Source organism: Crassostrea angulata, chromosome 10, assembly GCF_025612915.1.
Source record: "Crassostrea angulata isolate pt1a10 chromosome 10, ASM2561291v2, whole genome shotgun sequence".
Taxonomy (NCBI): Eukaryota; Metazoa; Mollusca; class Bivalvia; order Ostreida; family Ostreidae; genus Magallana; species Magallana angulata.
This window is the reverse complement of record NC_069120.1, coordinates 20,840,529-20,863,586: the sequence shown is the minus strand read 5'-3', so window position 1 is coordinate 20,863,586 and position 23,058 is coordinate 20,840,529. Positions and strand designations below refer to the sequence as shown.

At 33.3% G+C, this 23,058-nt stretch overlaps 2 protein-coding genes across 2 annotated transcripts; one reads left to right on the top strand and one right to left on the bottom strand.

Annotated features, from left to right (window-relative positions):
• The first annotated feature begins 531 nt into the window (after positions 1-531).
• LOC128165318 (AP-1 complex-associated regulatory protein-like) lies at positions 532-23,011 on the top strand. The gene is made up of 9 exons (XM_052829725.1): positions 532-685; positions 2,131-2,182; positions 14,257-14,277; positions 14,879-14,904; positions 17,429-17,525; positions 17,912-18,081; positions 18,412-18,494; positions 22,174-22,287; positions 22,586-23,011. The coding sequence occupies exons 1-9, from the start codon at positions 642-644 to the stop codon at positions 22,783-22,785; spliced, it is 807 nt and encodes a 268-aa protein (XP_052685685.1). The 5' UTR covers positions 532-641; the 3' UTR covers positions 22,786-23,011.
• On the bottom strand, positions 7,847-13,639 carry LOC128165317 (uncharacterized). The gene is made up of 3 exons (XM_052829724.1): positions 12,121-13,639; positions 9,710-9,856; positions 7,847-9,462 (listed from the first exon to the last, which is right to left on the bottom strand). Exons 1-3 carry the CDS (start codon positions 12,335-12,337, stop codon positions 8,993-8,995), a joined length of 834 nt encoding a protein of 277 aa, XP_052685684.1. The 5' UTR covers positions 12,338-13,639; the 3' UTR covers positions 7,847-8,992.
• Positions 23,012-23,058: the final 47 nt, after the last annotated feature.

Genomic DNA, 23,058 nt, shown 5'->3' with positions numbered 1-23,058 from the left:
TACGTACCGACCGTAATGATCTCTTCATAAAAGTCAAGAGAATGATTCTTACATTTCTTAGTCATGTAAACATCATGTACAATCCAGTATTAATAAATTTAACAATTTTTTTACAACGGTTTTCCTAATTATGAATTATGTCATTTTAGATGCCCTTATAAAAGTCCATAGGATAAACATTGTCGAAAACCCAAGGACGCTGATGATATGCATATGAGTTAAAGGCACTCGTATACGATAAAGTTTACCTCATTATACGCATGGTACGTGTATAATACTATTAAACTTTATTACAGAAACGAGTGCCTGTGAAATAAGGCGAGATGCACCTGACCTGTGAACCCTCTCCCCCTTGGAAAAAAATTTAAATCCAAATAAAAAAGATGTAAATTTGAAATTTAAAAAACTTTTTTTACGTCAAATTAATAAATATTTCAATGAAAAAGAAACATGAAAATTTCTACTAAAACACACTGGTCATTAGCTATACTGGTCATTAACATAGATATCGGGATCAAGATGCATAAATATCTTACTTTCAAGGCGGAAGTTTTTGTCTGCAATCATGAGACGAAGATGACGAGAATACGTACGAAAACATAATTAAACCTGTCGATTGTTGCAGTTCATTTCAACAAAAGATGGGAAACTGTATAGCGAGATGTTTTGGCATTGCCGATAGAAGGTTGTAACTATGTTAATCCAAATCATTTTGTTTTGAAGTGAAACATGATAAACATGATAAATGTTAATAATATAATGGACCGAATTTCCTCGATATGTTGTCGTTATCGTTGCATAAGAAATTGATAAAGACAAAATTGTAAACTGTCAACTGAAAACGTTACATTGAATAATTATTACCTATGATATATATGGAATTCTAATACTGTAAAAATAACATGACATTTGTTTCATACATGTAACTCATTCGAAGTGATAAAGCATTCACAACGGTTTGGTTGTGACGTGGGATATTGTAAGTTATGTAGGCTACTGGTAACGATGAATTGTATCTGCAGATAAATAATCATATTGCTAGTTTCATATGTGATTTTGTTTATTATATGCACAGTCAAACAACCTCTAAAACATTGTGTGTAAACAATGATCAGATTAACTATGCTGTGTGAACTATTCTCTTTTGAGAAGTGAACACGCACAGCCTACACCCACTTCTGTGGATGTAGGCTATGCCTGTTCACTTCTCAAAAGAGAATACTGTGTGAACCTTTACTTTTTGATGTACTTACGTGAGTGACGGTTCTTTCACTGGCACCAGATATAGCTCTCTTGGTATAGTACCTGACTAAAGATCCCAGGATCAAGTGTTTGAATCCTGCTTTGATCATTCAGTATTTCTTTCAGCCTTTTACATTTAATATAATGATCAGATCAGTTTGAATAGCAGTGCCAGATGGCTCAACTGGTAGACTACCTGACTAGAGATTTAGGGGGCATGGGTTCAAATCCAGGCCCCAGGATCATGAAGCTGTCTTAGACTTAAGTCAGAATTTGAATGCATTTTATAAGTTTTATAATAACATACAAGCAAAATTCGAAATATGTTTTAGGATTGTTTGCCTATCTTGTTGCTACCTACACACTTCAAGTGAAAATCTATGGTTAATACATTTTTGGTGAATGATTATAATTTTGATTTAAGCCTAAGATCTTTCATGATCCTGGAGCCTGGTCTGGTCAGTCATTATTTCTCTTGTCCCTTTACATTTGGTGCCATGCCAACCGGGTGAACCCCTTCAGTCGAAGGTTAACTGCTGCCAGAAGAAAAAACCCCAGTGGGATGTTGATTTCCTAGGGTGCAGATCATTCAAGGTAGGAAGAAATCTGATGGTCAGACCAATTCAGCTGCCAGCGCCAGATAGCTTATGTGGTAGAGCATCTGACTATAGATTCAGGGTGCCTGGGTTCAAATTCTGGTCCGTCATTATTTCTCCCATCCCATTACACTTGTATAACTTGCTTTCCATTTTTAACATGATGAAAACAGAGGATTGAATTTTACAGAATCGGTGAAAAATTTATGACCATATTTATTGATGAAACCATGTTTACAAGACTTCAGTCATACTCATTTGATTATCTTATTTGAAATACTTAATGTTTTAGGAGGAAGTACTTAAGAACAAGATACAGCGTGGAAAGGGACTTTTCAATAGAGGTATGATCTGTGTGCAAGTCTTATATAGATTGGGAAAATTATTGACGTTTTTGATCGAAGTGGAAAATTTTTGATATTAATGAAAAAAAAAAAAATAAAGAATAATAAAAAGTCAATTAAATTTTAAATTAAAATATTAATTTTATACATATTTCTGTGCCTTAAAATCATCTAACATTATAAAAAATGAAACTGGAATCACAATCAAATGCATTTTTTTTTTACTTTTTATCAAATTAGGAAATTTTTTGTAATTACATTAATAATAAATTGGGAACATTCTGCTTGTTTTGCTATTGGTAAGTGTCTCGATTTTATTGGCCTGAATTTGCATGGGAAGACTTGCTGCAATTAAAGATTAAATATTTGAAATACCGGTAATATTGTTGCATGGTATTAAATGATAAAACCGTTAGATTCTATTACAATTAATATGATACTGCAGGTGATTCTTTGCATACTAGAGTTTCATTTGTAATGTTGGCTCCTGAGTGTGATGAATGGGAGGTAACTCCAATTGCTTTTTCAATTTGTTAGAAATATAAATCAATACTTGCTTTGGAAGAGAAGTACCGTAATTAAACGTCTGAACTGCGAGTTGATAAAAAATAATGGATGGTATTTGAAAGTTTTGCTCTTCTGCTGACCAGAGAAGAAAATTTACAAAATAAATATTGTATATTGACTAGAAAAAAAATTGAGTAGAGCATCAAAATATAAACCATGAAACAATCCAAGTATAGATCAATTGCATACTGTTCAATATCTATTTGAAGAAATTTTTTACCCAGAAAATGTACATGTATGTTACACATAAAGAATTAAGGTATTGGGGTGACAGAACACATTTATTGGCAGTACAATTGATGTACATGGATGAGAACTATACATTTTTAATTAGAGTATACCGTTGATAAGAAGACAAACTTGGTCACAGAATGATTTAGATCAGTATGGAAGATTATTTTCATATTACCAAATTCTTTTGTGTAATTATGATAAGTATTTCACTTTGATTGAAATTATGTTACCAGATTATTTTTTCTTAAACAGAGTAATTAGAATTCAGAACTAAATGGATCAGACATTAAAGTTTTTTTTCTTGGTGGTGGAGGGGGGGGGGGGTGGTGTTATTTCTTGTTCTCCATTGAAGCAGATTACAATTGATTTGTGTACTTTGATGATGTCATATTAATATTGATCACCAGGGAGTTTATGTACTTTACTCAGAAGCCACAAAAACTTGAGCACTGAGCATTTTGGATTAGAAATATGTGATCTATAAATTAACATTTGTAAATTGTTCAAAGCTACTCTAATAGGTACAAGCTTTAAGTGTGCTCATTTATTTTTGAAAAATATGAAAATATTTTATTTTTGCTATATGAAATGTGTATATCATCATCACACACTTTTCATATGCTTTCTTATATGAAAAATATTTTGGATGTAGAAGCAAAGCTTTTATCAAGTACATAGAACATTGGGCATAATAAACCCTTTGAAGGGGGGGGGGGGGGTGGAATGAACTTCTGATCTTCCATACAGTGTAGACTTACAAAAGAGTGGGCGTTTTGATGCATCAATGCATACAATGAAAAGAGCCTGTTTAACCAGCATTAGTTCTACTCCATGTTAAAGAGAAACTTTGTATTTTATCTTTATTCTTGGCATACCATAGAATAATCAATTCATGTAATGAACTTTCTTTCTTTTTCTTTAAAGTCTGCATTGCGTGAATTAAGTTGCAAATTAAAAGTTTGAAAGATGTACTTTTCACTCAAGATTGCGGATGAAATTATATATTTAAATCTGTCATGTAGCCTGCAGTATCTGATTAGATCAAATGTTCTATCAAGCAAGAATAAACAGGTCTATAATCTGAAAATGAGCGCATAATAAAAGTTCAAAATTTTATGGCGTTAAATGAAATATGTTGTAAAAGTACTTGGGTAAGGTTGCCCTGAGAGAGAGAGAGAGAGAGAGAGAGAGAGAGAGAGAGAGAGAGAGAGAGAGAGAGAGAGAGAGAGAGAGAGATATGTTTTTAAAGTACTAATGGAGTCAGAATAAAAATTGTTCTAGAGATTATGATCGATGTTTAAGACAACTATAAATAGTGTATGGCTTCAGAATCATATCTAGAATTTGAAGGAAAGACCTATGGTTGATTAGTCGACCACTCTGCTTCTTTTTTTAAGTGAACTGGGGACGACTAGGATATGGCATTACATCATTCTCCTTATATGCTGATAACCGTTATCAGATTCATACCCTCCCTGTCTGTCAACTGACGAAAATATAATCGTAATTACACGTGTTTGATATTAAGGGATACATGATTTAATCAAAATTACCTAAATTAGGTCCTCTGCGCTCCAGCCTTACCGGGACTTGTATATTTATTAAAATACAGAAGCAGATTGACAGAGAATGTGCTTTCAGAATAAATCACAAGAATTCATTTTTTAACCCTTGTGCTTCATGTAGATGTGTGATCTAAATAGATCGTCAATATTACTACTTACATAACTGAGCAACATGGAGCAGCATTTCATTATTTTGTAAACTGGCGTCAACTGAATACTTTGATGTTAAAGGGACTTGGACACGATTTGACTTAAAATTTTCAAATTTTATTTTTCCATTTTCAATGTTTATACTGATAAATATAGAAGTTTATAATGCTATGTCAAAATTTGAAAGTCAAATATCAAATTATAAGCAAGATACAGTGTTCATAATTCTTTGTTTTGTAAACAAAGCTCGAATATTTTTTAAATGTAGGTTGTATTGGTGTATGTTTTAATCAAATGTAAATTTCTTTTGTTGATAATTGTTTTTATAAAGATATTGAATTAGTTTAAATTGTTTTTTATATGTCTTTTTGTCTTTAAAAATGGTAATTCTCTACATTACATTTTTTGTAAACAACTATAAGACACGAGCTTTGTTTCTTTTGGTCAAAGAAATGGTAATTCCATACTTTACATTATTTGTAAACAAATATAAGACTCGAGCTTTGTTTACATAACAATTATTTCTTACCTCTGTACCTCGCTTATAACTTGACTTAAACATTCAGTATTTTGGACAATCATTTAAAATGCACCAGTAAACCATTTTATACATAACAAATAAAAATAAAATTTTTGATCTCAAATCGTGTCCAAGTCCCTTTAAGTTCATAGTTATATAAGGCAACCTACACTGACCCTTGCTTTATTCGGTTTTATGCCATTTATTTCTGCTTCATATATAATGTGGATTTGTAATTGCTTACGTAATTATGGAAAGTGCCCTATAAAACTACGAATTTTACCCGAATTAAAGTAACCGCATTTTTTAAAATAGAAATCAGATTTGATTGGGAGATACTATTTCAAAGTAGCTTTTACGGTGAGAGATATGTACATTAACTAAATATATATGGTTTTGTTGTCGCTAACAAAATACTGAATCATTTCATGGGACGTTAGTCAAATGTAATATTTTAATGACATTTAAAAAAAATAACCCTTATTATATCAGTTTGATATAATGATGATTTTAAGGATGTTGTGTTGTACATTTGGCATAGATTAACCGTATTTGTCCATTTTATTATGTTTGCGGAACTCCGGGTTGAAAGAATGTAAAGGTATTTCTTGCTTAATATCAAGACACCATTTCACAAAACCGTTGTATTTGTTGCTATGGCGACAGTACATCGCGCTAGATTGATGATGGAATTTTAAAAATCGAGTTGTCTAAAATGCGTCATTTGAATTCATACATTCTGTTGCAAATTACAACAAAAAAGTCTGTATATGCATAAACTTTTGATTTGATGTTAAATGATGCTTGAAGATTAGGCTTTTCTGATGATTTGCGACGATTAAAATTAAATATTTTAATATGAAACGAGCAAAATTTCGTAATTATATGCATGTAAAAGTTTAATACACAACCATGATAAAACGATTTTTCAATTAGATAATTATGCTAAAGTCCTTGAAAAAAATTTGAATTTCGTGTTTGAAGTCTGTTAAATTTAAAAGAAAAGAAAAGTTTTTTTGAAGGCGACATTGCTGTGAGCGTGATATCATCGCTTCACGGCCTTGGATATGACAACACGGAAAATGAAGTTTTCTTCTCTTCTCTTTTGTTTAAATCTCTAAACTTTGAGTGGGTATACATGCTTTTGCTTGTCTGCTCAAATATAATAAGTTTTTAATTTTAATCGTTTTTTCTTTCTTCTCACACAAATAAACCACGCGTATATGGATTTATTGATCGTCATTTTTGCCGACCGACGATCGCATCATAGGTTTACTCAACAAAGAATATGTCATTATAATCACTTGTGCTCAAATCACAAAACTCAAAGACATTTTAGAGGTTGTTCATTTTGGCTATTGATCACTCTGAAAGGCTTTATTCAGCGGAGAATTTTATGACTTTTATAAAGACATCTTTCAAGATGACAGCGCGTTTAAATACACATCTAGCCAAAGCTATTTGTCCGTTTTTGGAGTAAAGGGCCGAGGCGCTTAATATTTAATTTTTCACACAGGGGGGTTTTGTCCATGATTTGCTCTCGCAGTAAAAAGAATTTCGCTAGTTGTGTAAGTCTAAAGAGATCTCTCACAATTTTTCCACAGTTTTAAGTCCAAAGAAGTCAGGCTAAAGTATTCTTCTACGTAAACATTATTTTACAAACATTTCCCAGTGATTTTAAATAAAGACGCTTTCTCCTCAAGCTAGAAACGTTTGGAGTCGGAAATTCGCTTTTCAACTTCAAGCTTTCAGCTCACATCCGCTTACCTCACATATTACATAAAATCGAAAAGTCAATAAAAAAAAAATTCGGTAACAAGTTTCCTGGGTGTGTGGGGTGCGAAATTTATTTCGGATGTCTTTTTAGTTTTTATGACGATATCTTTTGATAAAACTTATCTAACCTAATGGGTTTTCTGGTAAAAAATTTACTTTTTTTAATTCGGTTATAAGATATCAATTATTCGTTCACTAAGTGATATAAAATGGGTTTATTCATTGGATTGGCTTACTTCATGCACACGTTGACAACTTTTCATTTTCATTGAGTTACAATCTTTGAACGATATATTGAAGTTTTCGCGTAAAAAGGTGAACTGATTTTATGAAATGAATAATTATTTTTTATCAAATTTCCTTGAGAAACTTTAGGTTTTTCAGAAATTAGTTGGATGAAATCATGAAATGACGGATGTCGTAACACCCCATCCCCTTTCAAAAAAAGGGGGAAAGAAAAAGAAAAAACGATCATTAAGGGACATGCACCATTTCACCCCTTGCCCAATAAATGTATATTTACAAACTGTTTTCATTTAAAGTTTGGCAATTATATTTTAAAAGTACATGTACATACATCGGGCGAACTATATTCTTGGTTTGGCTTCAAATCTTATCTTTTACTTTATTTAAGACAAAACGATTAAAGACTTGTCCATTTAAGAATTTCTCTAAATAGTCTGTAAGTTGATGATATATGCATAAAAAACCCCACCTTTTTTTTTATTCGGACGAAGACTAACAAAATGGGTGGCAACAAGATTTACCCCGTTAGAATTGCCCCGCACTTGACTCAGACGCCGCGCCATATAATTCACAGCTTGGTGTGAAGACCTCTAGAATAACAATCACCCGAGTAACAAAGATTTATTCAACAAGGTTCAACAAGTAATGGAAAAATAAATAAATCACAGACAATATAGACAAATCACAGTCTTATAAAAATATATAAATAGCATGTCATGGGTGAAGTAAATATAACCAAACATATATAACAATTCATGGTTAAACTTCTCACTAGCACTTGTGAAATACTGTCAAAATGTTTTATTGTGTACTAGAACAGTTTTGTAACAATCGTTCCCACACCGAACAATAACAAAAAAAACGGATAATGTTTATATTTTGGAAGTAACAACCCCCCCCCCCCCCCGGTTCTCTCCAACGAAGATAAAACGAAGTAATGATCTCGTTTAACACAAATCTAGGACGAACATACAATGTTTATACAATTAAGTTAAGTGTCCTGTTACTAAAACGAGGAATAATGAAATATGTTTTGCAATCTCGTTTTCAAAACTTTGACTCCAGAGAAATTTAAGTTTTTTTAAAACACAATATGTATATTCTATATTTTTATATTCATCTGAAAAACCCGATTTCTCTCTCGAAGTTCGTCAAAGAATGGCCATGTTTACCGATTACATTGACAATCATATCATGTGCACTTTTAAACAATAAAACGTTTTTATATATAATGTTTTTCGTTGATAAAGCCCTTTTAGAAAGAAAAAAAGGTTTTCTTTGGATGTTCTTCGACAGATTTTTGAAGGTAAATAGTACGACTCTATACCTTTACATCTCAGAGCGATATGCATTTGATTAGAAGACAAAACACCGTTGGAAAGTCTTTACATGCTTTTGACAGACGCCAAGGTACAGCATAATAGTGTCGGATATGGTTTGTCAGTCTTGAAAAGGATATAAAAGAATATTGAATTTTCACTAGAATTTTCGAGACAGATGTGTGTGTTTTTGCATGTATGTGCAACTTTGAGACATTAATGATCGCATATTCCTGATATTTGTTCAAATTTAGTTCCCGAAGTCGTGACACCATCTTCGCCATGCATGCAATGCATTTATAACACACATGCGCTAACTGTTAACTATCCTATATATCGTAGCAACGTCATGGAAATCTCACTCCTTCAGTGGGATCTTTTTAGTTGGATAATTTGAGCTTGGCCACTAACACTTTCAAAAGTCGGCATCGAATTACCTGGCCTTATAATCGTATCTCTGAACCGCCGGGGGAGTACCGTAGCGGCGAGGTGTAGAGGTTGTGGAAAAGTTCCCCACCGAAAGGGGAGTGGTGGAGCGTAAATGCACCCTCACAACGTCCCTCGGTGTCCGGCGCTCCGTGGGGCGGGGCGTCTCGTACTCCTTGTACTCCCAGTAGCCGCGCTTCTTCTGTGGGCGGGGGCTCGGGGTGTAGTACTCTGGAGTGTGCTCCCTGTACCGTGGAGGGGGACTCTCAATCGGCGGCAGACTGGGAGACGGCGGTGGTGGAGTCACGCGCGTTTTGGTAGTTTTGTAAATGTTGTTGCGCACGTCTGGTATGAGTAGACACCCGGCTGTTGCAAAGAGACCCGCGGCCAGCGTGATGAGTCCCAGAGAGTATGAGGTATAAAAGTCAGTCGGAAGAAGAACAGCGTAGATAATCATCCCAATCACAGCTAACAAGGCTGGAAAATTGAAAAATGTAAAGTTACATACAATATAGAATGAGAATAAATCTAGTGTTAGCTCTTGTTCTACATAAATCACTTTTTCTTACAAAGCATGCTCAACTTTTCTCTATTTGACGACCTGTTTGTCGTTGTTTGTTGTTTAAAGTACTATTGAGAATCTTTATAACCATATTATACCACCTCTATTGACATGTGTCAAGGACTGATATAAAGCTTATGAATACTTTTATAAATTAAATACCTGCTACAAACTCAGAGATGATGACGAGGAGGGCGAGACACTTTGACCTGGCGGCCTCCGTGGCTACATAGATACTGTACATCACTGTGATGGGTACCGCCACTATGAGTACTACGATCATCATTCCCAGGGTACCGTCCCGCCCATCTGTAAAAGTCACAGTACCACTCTCAGGGTTGGGTTATACTTTGACATTAAGTGCACAATGATACTTGTAATCATGAATAGATTGTTCGTTATGAGAAGGCTCATGTAAGGTCTCTTGTATCGTTGTGTTAGGGTCCGCATCATGTATAATTTCTGCCTTGTTCGAGAAGTTGTGTCATGTGTTGCTTATATCTGGTTTACATGGCTATATATTTTGGTAAAAGGGGGTGTATCGTGTCATGTTTAGTTTGTTAAAGAAAAGGGGGATTATCATGCATTTTATTGAACGTTGTTAGAGGAAGTACGGCATACTAGTACTATGCAATTTAATATTCCACATCACAATGTCATGTTGATATTGTTGTGAGAGGGCTCAATTTATGTCATGTTTGTATCGTTGTGAGAGGGCCCAATTAATGTCGTGTTTATATCACTGCGAGAGGGCTCAGTTTATGTCATGTTTATATTGTTGTGAGAGGGCTCAGTTTATGTCATGTTTATATCACTGCGAGAGGGTTCAGTTTATGTCATGTTTATATCGTTGTGAGAGGGCTCAATTCATGTCATGTATGTCATGTTTATATCGTTGTATGAAGGCATGAATCATTTCATGTTTATATAGTTGTGAGAGCGCTCAATTTATGTCATGTTTATATCGTTGTGAGAGAGCTCAATTTATGTCATGTTTATATCACTGCGGGAGGGTTCAGTTTGTGTCATGTTTATATCGTTGTGATAGGGCTCAGTTTATGTCATGTTTATATCGTTGTGAGAGAGCTCAATTTATGTCATGTTTATACCACTGCGAGAGGGTTCAGTTTATGTCATGTTTATATCGTTGTGAGAGGGCTCAATTCATGTCATGTATGTCATGTTTATATCGTTGTAAGAAGGCATGAATCATTTTATGTTTATATCGTTGTGAGAGCGCTCAATTTATGTCACGTTTTTATCGTTGTGAGAGGGCTCAATTAATGTCATGTTTATATCACTGCGAGAGGGTTCAGTTTATGTCATGTTTGTATCGTTGTGAGAGGGCTTAATTTATGTCATGTTTGTATCACTGCAAAAGGGTTCAGTTTATGTCATGTGTATATCGTTGTGAGAGGGCTCAATTAATGTCATGTTTGTATCGTTGTGAGAGGGCTCAATTAATGTCATGATTATATCGTTGTGATAGGGCTCAATTACTGTCATATTTATATATGTGAGAGGGCTCAATTTATGTCATGTTTGTATCGTTGTGAGAGGGCTCAATTAATGTCATGATTACTATATAGTATATCGTTGTGATAGGGCTCAATTACTGTCATATTTATATATGTGAGAGGGCTCAATTTATGTCATGTTTGTATCGTTGTGAGAGGGCTCAATTTATGTCATGTTTATATCGTTGTGAGACGGCTCAATTTATGTTTTGTTTATATCGTTGTAAAAGGGCTCGTGTCGTATCGTGTTTATGACCATGAGAGAGGGCTTCTATTCGTCTAGTGATAATCCCTTAACTGTTAATCAATTCTGTGTAAGCCTAATCTTACAATAAACTATTCAGTCAAATTTCTAAAGTTATAACCCAGTCCTTTATATACATAACATTTCAGAAGTGTAATTTATGATACATCAAATGTGCCTTGAATTGAGTTAATTGTAGTTAATTAAACCCATAAATAACAAAATATCAGTTAATCTGTGTAGATTAAACTTTACGAAAGTTCAAGTGATTGTTAACTTGCAAAGGTCTCGAAGTTGAAGACGGTATTTTCGTTCTCGACAAGACGAGGGTTTATGACATATTCCAATTCATATTAACACGCCATGGACAAGACGTTATTATATAGGTAATCTACCAAACTACGACTGATATATTCATTTCGTTTATATTTTAATCTAATATTCATTTAAAAGAATTTTATATTTTTTACTTCGGCCCAATAGTTAAAATCTGGAGAAACTGCATAATTTTTTTACCCAGAAAAAAATATCGCTTGGTTTTAGACAGAAATACTATTTTTTGTCTACAAGTTTTAGCCCATTACTGTATCTGGGAATAGTTTTCTCCGACACATCTTTTTTTAAAAATATGCATTATGATTGCTTAATATTTTTTTTTGAAAAAAAAACCCCAAACAAATACATGTATGTCCAAAGAATACATTAGCGTTTGCGAATGTTGCAAAAGTTGTTTCGTAAAAGGTTGTTTATACATTAAAAGTTCTGTAAAGATGACTAGTTTATATAGGAGCTTGGTTTTAATCTCGACTTACTGTTTTGATAGTCGCTGGTTATGTCAGAAGTCGCACAGCTTCCAGAGGAACAGTCGATCATTTTGAACAGTCCCACTGTGATGTCCTTGTTGTTCTGTACTGTCTGGGTCACCATCCATCCTATGGTCCCGAATCCGGACAGGAACAGGGCCAGTCCGATGTACTGAAACACTAGGCCGATCTTAGCCCACTTAGATGCACTCCCACAATATGCCATCTTTGGAGTTTAGTTTCTCTCTCTCTCTCTCTCTCTCTCTTTCTTCTGTACACGAGTTTTTTTTGTTTCACTTCCAAACTATACTAGAGTTACATTTTGGTTGAAAATATTTACAAGAATTTCTTTTTTTTTTCTTCTTCAAAACACAAATGATGCGCATTCACCGATAATAATCCGACAGCTATTTCTATAAGTCATCGAAACTCTCTTTTGTCTTATTCAAACTTTCCGCAAAATACATATGACGTCAAATTGTCTCATAAATCATTTTAAATAAGACCGTCCTTTTTCTGCATAAAGATGGGAAGATCCCACTGAAAGCATAGGGGTATGCTTAAGACGCGATGATGGTTGTGCGAGTACAATCGGGTATAGGCAGTTTGCTATTTAATGTCTAGCGCAATATCAAAACGTTTTGAATCCTTTGTCAAAGGGTGAATTGCAGTGTATATTGAATTCGTCATTCATCTGTTGAGTTTCGCTTTGCATGACTGTATGTTCGTTCTCGCTTTGTCGAAGTTCTTTAGAGATACAATAAACAACTTTCAAAGAAATAGGTAAAATTTAAATAGTCAATAGAATGTTTTATTGGTAGTCAACAATGAAGCTATTAGCTGAGGTCTCGGCTCCCTTTACCTTCTCTATATAGATTGAATACTCTACACTGATGTCCTATTATGTACGACATTACCGGCATTTTCTTGATCACCTGTTAAATACGTTGACATTTGAATATATTTCATATATCAACTGAATATATTCGAGTATTCTTAAGTTATTGTGATAAGCCTACTCAGTGCGTTATAATTATCGCAATCGTGTATTGCAATCATGTATATCAAGTCCATAATGAGATATTTACAAAATCGACGATTTTAAAATCGAAGTTGAGTGAAGCAGATTCAAGTAAAGCCGAGATAAAACACTCATGATCAGAGATAATTTTCTAAATCCACACATCCATCCTTCCACTCACCCATTCCTGTTTATTTCTTGGTAATATGTTGACCTCATAAAAAATATTTAGTTCATAATCAAAAAAATAATAGCTATTATTATAGTGTTTTTTTTTTCAACGATATCTAAAAATTAAACAAGCCAAAACTACATGTATCTCAGCGAAATTATTTCATTATTCACATAGTAAAACTATTCTCTTATTTACAGTTAATTGAAAAATACAGTTAAATGAAAATTGAGCTGTTAATCACAATTTGATATCATTCTAGTAGGAATTACCGGTATTCATGCGATTCTTTAACGGCATGAACTCTTTGGCTTAGTCTAGTCTTTGTAAAAACTACAAAAATCGTTCGTGGGGTCCCATTTCATGTAAGGAAATTTTTTTTTTTCAAAAAAAAAAAAAAAAAAAAATGTAAGGAAATTGAAAAGAGGGCGATGAAACGGATTTAAGTCATGGAAATATGATCGAAGAAATTTTCCATGAATTTTGTTGAGACAGGACTGTTAAATTGCAGAATTTTATCATTATACCAGATCATTTTGATTTGCTATGGATCACTGTTATTTGAAAACTTGGCAACGCATTCTTACTGAAGGAGAAAGCTTTTTGGTGATCCGTTAGAGGAGAAAATAAAATATGTTGAAATCATATATTATATATTGACGTTGATGTCATGATTTTTTTTATACATGTACAGTTGTCGATATTATAGGGAATATCAGGAATCGAGTTATGCGATTCTAGATTACACTTTTAGAATCACGAATGCATAACTGCGAATACTATGTACAGTTTCAGATTTTTTTTTCTGATATAGAGGATTAGTAAAGTTTCAAGCTACTAGCCATATTTTGATCATATAACATTTTACATTAAAAATTAATTTATGCTTGAACAAATAGATAAATTTAAAGGTTGATTTTAATATTTTATATCAAATTTCTTTCCATTTCAGTTTGAAAATCTCATGGAAGATGTAAGTATTTATATGTTTACTATAGTTGGAAAAATTTAAAAATCGTTTATCGTCAACAAATAGATGCTTTAGTTCACTATAATTCTACGACCTATTTTTGAGACAACTCCCTCCCTGGTGGGGATCAAATGCATAATCCTCTAGGTATTGTTGAATTTGAACGTGAAAAATACTTAAATTAATGCAGTAATGCATTTAAATCTATTTTCCTCAAGTTTCGAATAGTAATGATTTAGAATTAGGATTTAGTTTATAAAAGTTAATCGTAAAGGTTCCCAATTTCAAAGGGAAAATGAAATTCATTTTCCATTTAGATAGACAGATTTGATAAGAAGCATTTAAAGAGGTATTTTGATACTATTGGTGCAATAGAGTCAGAATTTTAGAATTTTACACATTTTTCACCACCAACAGACTGAAAAAAATTAAAGTGAATCGATCAGTGAAAAGCGGGAGACACTCTCTCTCTCTCTCTCTCTCTCTCTCTCTCTCTCTCTCTCTCTCTCTCTCTCTCTCTCTCTCTCTCTCTCATCAGTAATGTATAATGATTGTCACATTAAACAAATTGATTTCAACTAAATCATAAGAATATATTTTACAGGATCCCGTACAAGACGAAGTGACAAGGTAAGATCATCTTTCCAGCAGGTGGAATGATTTTAATATATACTAGCAATTAAAAATTAAATTAAATTAAATGCTCAACGTTGTTTGTCTGTCTGTCTCGGTAAAGATGTCTAAAGTTGTGCTCTCACGAAGAGTTAAAGAGATTTTGGCTATTATACGCGAAGGACAAATGCACCTGGCAATTTAAGTAACTTCGGAAAATGGAACCATCTGTGCGAATAACTAGTATTTGGTTAATTAGCGATGATATGTATTCATCACTCACTTCACAGAGATGTGCTAAGTCTGGAGGTGTAGTAAGTGGGGGCTGAAGAGGCTCATCTGGCCCGTTTGGGACCTCTTAGGCAAAGAAACACACAATCAGAGAAAAATATATTTAGATGAAATAATTGAAATGCTTAAATTCCCCAGTTCCTAGCTAATGTCAACAATACACATCAGGCATTGTCGTACAAGTATGCTTGAGCAACATTCGAATCTGACAAGGTCGTTGAATTTTAATCGAATGTTTGATTTCGTGTATAATCTTTTGAATCTCTTTTTCCTGAAGAGTCTGTGCTGTTAGACGAGTATTGACTATCTGTGTAAATATAGTTATAGTTGATTATTCAAGAAACATAGATAAACATTTTGACAAGTATTCCGTGGAAGATAGAGAGATGAAAAGATAGTCTTTATCTTTTGAGACTTCCTTTGGAACACCTACATTAAAGTACGGTACATGTATCAGAAATCGTTTTCTTTTCTTTAAATTTACAACATTCATTTTACACATTGTGACAATGGATTCGCTGCAATCTATGTTAACAATGGAAAAAAAATGTAAAAATGAATGCTTTTTATCATTCGTTGTTAAATTTTTTAGCTCGCCCATACACGTAACAAAGAATCATTTTCAGAAGTGGTCTTCGTGGTATGAAAAAAAAAATTAAAGATTTTAGGAAGGAGAGACCGATTGCTCCAACTCATTAAAGAGAGAAAGAGCCCAAATAATGTGCCCAAAAATTACACATTAAGTAGATCTTGAATTAACATGTTGTTAATAATCAGTTCATATTCAATCGACATCGATACCATTCAGCAGTCAGAGAGCAACTAATCAATCTTATTGAAAATTATTTTTATCTTTTCTGAAGGTGTTTATTAATGTATGTATTTGGGGAAAACATTTTTTTTTAAAGTTAGCAATGAAAATTTGATTTTAAGGGAACTTTAAACTTCATTGCAGAATTGCAGGGTAAATAAACTTATGGAATAATTGATTGAAACTGTAATGAAAATAGATTGTGAAAATGAGTTAACCATATGGTTCTAGCATTCTGGGTCCCTGTTTACCGTCATACATACGTTTATCTTTGATGAACCGCCCTCATAAAATTGTATGAAATGTATTTGTTGATTTAATTTTTAACAATACACAAAAACACTTTCAATCCTTCAGGGTTTTTTTCCATAAGGATGTTAAATTTTTTCTCTATGTCAAAATTAGTTTAAAATTATGATGATTAATAGTTTTGTGTAAATTATGATGATTAATAGTTTTGGGTATCTCAATCATAAGATAAATATTTATTTGGCTTATATTTCCACATGTTAAACCCCTTTGATTGAGGTCTGTGGGAATTGCTATTTTCTTCTCTATTCTAGTTACGTGTTTTTCTGGCCTATACTATTGTGTGTGTAGTAAATACATTGACAAATCAAAGGATGGTAAACAAATCTAGACGGAGCAATTTGTTTAGTTTATATGGGATTTCAGAACATGTATGTAACAGTTATAGAGAAATTATAATGCGCTATAATGTTGGATTATTGAACACAAAACTATTTGTAACTAAAAATTCCACGAAGAAGTATCATTAAAAATTTTCTCAAACTTTTTTTTAAACATAATTTTTTTTTAATTTTCTTTTTTAAAAGTTTAAAAAAGTCGTATTTTTAGGTTTGCAGATCAACCAGTTTGTGTTACGACATACTAAACATCTAATAGATATTTGGATATGCATGTTATTTTTTATTTTTATTACTCGCTTAGCTGACATATCATTGAAATGAATGCTTTTAGTATGGTTATGTTTTCATTAGTGCATCTGACATTTTCCTAAACATCAATAAGGTATAAATCTATTTTCAATTCCTTGGTGTATGAACTTTTAAATATCAGTGTAATAAAAGAGATAATTCATATTTTCTGTAAGTATTGAAATGCCTAAACACATCAATGCTCTTTTTTGTTTGAAAATAAAAGAGGGCAGCTAGAACTAAGGACCGCTCCCTTCACCGTGTCCCGGTACGTGCGTGTGGTAAGTCTGCATGGAACCCTGACCAATGAACCGTGACAATCGGCGTCATCACACTGGGTGTCGTACGCAATCTCGAACCTCAAAAATTAAATTTCTCTTATCGCCTTTTGATGTTGTGCATTACTTTATTTTGCAGATTCATACTACGTGCTTTGATAGAAGCAATCCAACCATGTTAGCTTTCGTTCATGGTCTTGTATTTTGTTTTTTGTTTGTGGTAGATTGGTGACCGAAAGAGAAAAACAGCTATTGGCTTCCAAACAGTACACAAATCTGATTCACGAGCAAAAGCGTATTGACGCAGAAATAGATAGTAAGGTGAGAGTTATTGACTATGGGCACCAATCAAACCACGCATGCGCGTTATTCAGTGGTCACATAAGTATGATTATTTCAGAATCTGTATTTTTTGTTTTGGTTTAGTTTTTACATTGTCGCACGTTTTCTTATGTAAACATACTTGTAAGACGGTGGTAAAAGTAAAACGGTTGCAATTAGAGGTCCTATATTTTGACTTATTATAACATTTCTTTAAGAAAATGTTATGTACTTCTTTATTAAAAAGTTTTATGACGTGAAAAAACCCTATAAGGTTGCAGAATTGGAATACCTTTATGTAGTTGTTGTATATGTACTAGAATTTCATCTTGTATCTACCGGTATTATTAATTTATATTCCCAAACATGTTACTTGCTTTTTAAAGCTTGCACAACAAGAAGAGGAACTTCGACTAGAAGAGGAGAAGTTTTATGAAGCAAAACGAGAAGCCGCACGGATTGCAAAGCTACAAAAGGCCAAGGAGAAGAAGGCCAAGACCTCTGCACCAAGCGGTAGCAAGTCCTGGCTCGGAGAAAACGAAAAAGACTGGGATGTGTGAGGATCACTTCATTTCATACTTATATTTCTCAATTCAATGATGACCTCTTTGTATTTAGAACCATTTTAACAAGAGTTTGAACTTCGGGTAGTTGTGTCATACAGCCGTGTGACGTATGTCTGTCTATTTTATTGCTGGCCACTCAGTCATTCTTTTTGAAATCAACAAGATTTGACTGACTTATGAGCTAAGACTACGCAATTGGTGTATATTTCACTTGAAACCAGTGACATCTTTAACTTGTTTTGATGCAAGAAATAGATAATTACGTCCTACCGAAAGTCCAAGGTCTTGTTTCTTACTTCTGTATATTCTTATTTCGCTAGGGCCGGAGGTGAGGATGATTTTGAATTGTTCTTGGCCAACGTGAAAGCAAGATCATTGAAAACCACAGCAAGGCTCCGAGAAGGTATTTTGCATCTTTTCAGTATATCATAAACCCTATTAAATGTGATTGCTCTTTGTTCGAAGTGCCTCGTTCGAATTGCCTCGTTAATTTTGGTTGCTTTTTATTACAATTGCAAATTTTGGATTATTATCTTGTTGGAAGATCTGGAAAATCTGCGTCTCGCAATTGCCGCGGCGAAGAAGTGTAATTGTTGTAGCTATTTTTTGAAAAGAAGATGGGGGAATAAGACGGCGCAAATGTCCATTCGGTTTAGTAGTGAAATATAATTTTGAATTTATTTTTCCCCAATTAAATCTATTCAAATATATTATAATAAAACTTTGCAAAAGCAAAATTTCTAACTATAGTCAGTTTTTAATATATTTAACAAAAAATAAGAAAAAAAATATTGTCGGAAATTTTGTTGGTATCGAACCCGTAACATAAAAACCCTAGATATACTGTGGTTTCATCAATATTCGTTGAATACCAATAATCGTGGATTTCGCTGTTAAGTTGATTCACGAAATTAAATGTGCATTGAAGTGCAATTTCTATTAAGATTTTGTATTGATAGGGTCATTGACCTCGAATTTATGTATCCTTGAAACTGTGATTTTCACTTTATCCACGAAAATTGATACCCTTGAATATTAATAAAACCACAGTATAAGGTTAGCTTATGCCAGGTGCTCTAACCACTGAGCCATTTCAGACACAACGGAGTGGGCTTTTTAAATATTATGTGTGCCTAAGGCCACGACCTACCGGACTTGTATTATTTTTTCAAAACGTTCAATTGTTGGGATACATATTGATATTTTTAATGTATAGTGGGTCATCTCTCCACGTTTTTAGCTCACCGAGACGAAGTCAGGGAGAGCTTATGCTATACCCTCGGCGTCGGCGTCGGCGTCCGGACCTGGTTAAAGTTTATGTTGCATGTCCTGTATCTAAGCTATTACTTGTCCTATCTTCATTAAACTTGCATGGATGATGCATCTGGACCTACTTATGGACTTGAAAGACTTGGATGCTGAATCTGAGTCCTAAATTTCAGATGCTGGAGGAGGTTAAGGTTGTTGGACCAGGTTAAAGTTTTTGTTGCAGGTGCCGTTTGATAGCAATATCTAAGTTACTGCTGGTCCGTACTTCACCAAACTTGCATTGATGGTGTGTCTTATGATACTGATGCACCAGGCAGGCTTGAATGCTGAATCTGAGCTATAGGTTACAGATGCTTAAGGAGGTTAAGGTTTTCAGAGCTGGTTATAGTTTTTGTTGCAGGTGCCCTCTGATGATTATATCTTAGTTACTACTTGACCTAACTTCACCAGACTTCCATGGATGGTGCGTCTTATGATACTGATGCACCAGACAGGCTTGAATGCTGAATCTGAGCCATAGGTTTCGGATGCTGGAGAAGGTTAAGGTTTTTAGAGCTGGTTAAAGTTTTTAAAATAGGTGCCCTCTGAAGATTATATCTTAGTTATTACTTGTCCTAACTTCACCAGACTTCCATGGATGGTGCGTCTTATGATACTGATGCACCTGGCAGGCTTGAATGCTGAGTCTGAGCCATAGGTTTCAGATGCTGGATATGGTTAAGTTTTTTTTAACAGGTCACATGTTTAATAGATAATAGTACTATTTCAAACTTGCATAGTTGATTAAACTGTAATATGAATGAATCACAGAGGAAGCTTCAGATGCAGAGCTTGATATCCATTTTCAAGGATGCTAAAAAATATATCTTAGTTATTACAGGTCCTAACTTCACGAAACTTGAATGAATGGTGTGTCTTATGATACAGATGCACCTGGCAGGCATGGATGTTAAATCTGAGCCATAGATTGCGGATGCTGGAGCAGGTTAAGGTTTTAATTGCTAGTGCCCTCTGATGATGATATCTTAACTTCACCAAACTTGCATGGAGATGCGTCTTATGTATACTGATGCACCGGACAGGCTTGAATGCTGAATCTGAGCCATAGGTTTCGGATGCTGGATGAGGTTTAGTTTTTTTGGAACAGGTCACATGTTTTATAGATGATAGCTTGCATAGTTGATTTAACTATATTATATATGAAACGCAGAGGTTGCTTCAGATGCAGAGCCTGATCTCCATTATCAAGGATGCTAAAGAAATCTCCTACCTCACTCAAACCTGCTTGATAGATAGATGTGTTTGTTGATAAATGATGTGACATGATTCCTATGATATAGAATTGTATGGTATGAAACAATATTGTTTAATATGATACAATATAATATCATTTGTGATATTATAAAAAGTTATATGATATGATATTGTATCAATTTTTTTGATATTTTATATTATGATATTGTATCATGATATCGTTATGTATAGTATTGTATATTATGATATAATATTGTATAATATTATATTGTATTATTAATTTATTATTTTATCACATGATACTATTACATAAGATATGGCAAAATATAATATTGTATCCTATGACACAATATTGTATATTCTATAATATTGTATCATACGATATTGTATAATATGATATAAGTTTCTGTAATATAGAATTATATTACATGAAGTTGTATAATATGATACTGTAATATTATATAATATCGTATCATACGATATTGTATAATATGATTATGGTTTATAATATGATAAAATATCACATGACATGAAATTGTTTTGTATGATATTGTAAAATATATTATTGTATCATATGAAACAATATGTATATTATAATATTGTATTATATAATATTTTACTTTGTCACATAATATTGTATCAATTGATATGATACAATGTTGTATCAAATTATATTGTATCATATGATACAATATCATATTATGTATAAAAAACGATACAGTATCATACAGTATCATACTATTTTATACAATATAATATCATATGTTTCAATGTTATGATGTATTATGTAATATGATATTGTACTATAATATTATATTGTTTTATATATTATGATATTGTATTATGTGATCAAATACAATAACGTATAACACAACACAATGTTATATCACACGTTACAATATCATATCTCATCATTGTTTTTTATGGTATTTTATTGTATTATATGATATATGTTATAAATATGATAGGATGCAATATTTTATTTTATATTATTGTATTGATTAACATATGAACATATGATTATCATACAATTTTTTAACAGATGATATACGATATTGTGTCAAAACAGAATCCATGAATATCCAAGATCATAAAGTATGATTTTCATTTAATATGATAAAGGTGGTTTCATAAAGGTGAAGTCTCATAAGGGTGATGTCACGTCTCGGTGAGCTTTGTAATCTGTGATTACCTATGTTTGTTGATTGAAATTGGTTTGTTTTCCAATAGACCTTAATTAGACTATGAGAAAAATATGGAGCACAGACCCACTCTATAAAAGAAAATGCCCTAAAAAATGACAGTATTTGCAGGTTTTGATACGTACACGCCTGTGTGAGTCAACATATTCGAAGTATTGAACATACCTATAGGTTAAAAATCAATAAATTGGTTAAATATATATTGTTTTCAATGATTTAAAAAAAAACACCATCAGATTTATTGATACTTTATTTTTCAGTAGCCTGTCCGACCGCGTATGGGCATTTTACACGCCTTATCCACCCATCTTCTTTTCATATTTTTATTCAATTAAAATTACATTTTTTGGAATTTAGGAGATGGACAGAGTTCCAATAGCTCTGTGCAGACGACGACTCATTCTAAGGACAGATCTCAGGCGGACGGGTCCTCGCTAGATCTGGAGTGGGAACACGAAGAAGGCACAGACGGTACAGACAAAGTGTCGTTCATTATGAAATCTCCGTCATCTCATTAAAAGGGCGATATTCAATCCGACTCATTACCAACGATAATTGTTAACAGCTATTGATTGACAGATATTGATATAGCGTAAAGTTAATCCAAGAGTCTTTTATGGGAACGTCTACATGTCTGCTTACACCTGGGTTTGAAGAGAGAGAGAGAGAAAAAAAATCAATAATGATTCAATAATTTTGAAGTTTGAAAACAGAATTTGGTTTATATCAAAGATAGTGAATATTGAAGGATTTGATAATTATGTTTTAGGTCTTGGACAAGTGAAAAAGGACAAATCTTCTGCAGACGAAAACGCGGTTTCGTCGTCCTCAACTCAAGAGAGACAAAGTCCCGTGAACTCTAACGACCTGGAATGGGACAATGACTTTGTGTCAGCAGAAATTAACACGAGTGACACGGCCCAGCTCCTGGCGGCCGAAATGGCCATTCAAAAGACGGCATCTCGTTGACGGAAGTAAAGCAATACTCATGGCTCCACACCATGTTGTTGTTAGCGTTACAACGTCACGTGCCAGTCATGTGACAAAAGACATAAACTTATTTTTGCTTCATTGTTTTCTTTTGGGGCCAATATTTTATATTATGAAGTGGTTTATAGTGTAATGGTTATATTTTTTGTGTTTATTTTATATATGTACATTCTTTATTTTCAATAAAATATCTTCATATACTACATATTATATTGATTATCATGTTTTGCACAATACGCTGTTTTTAGAGAA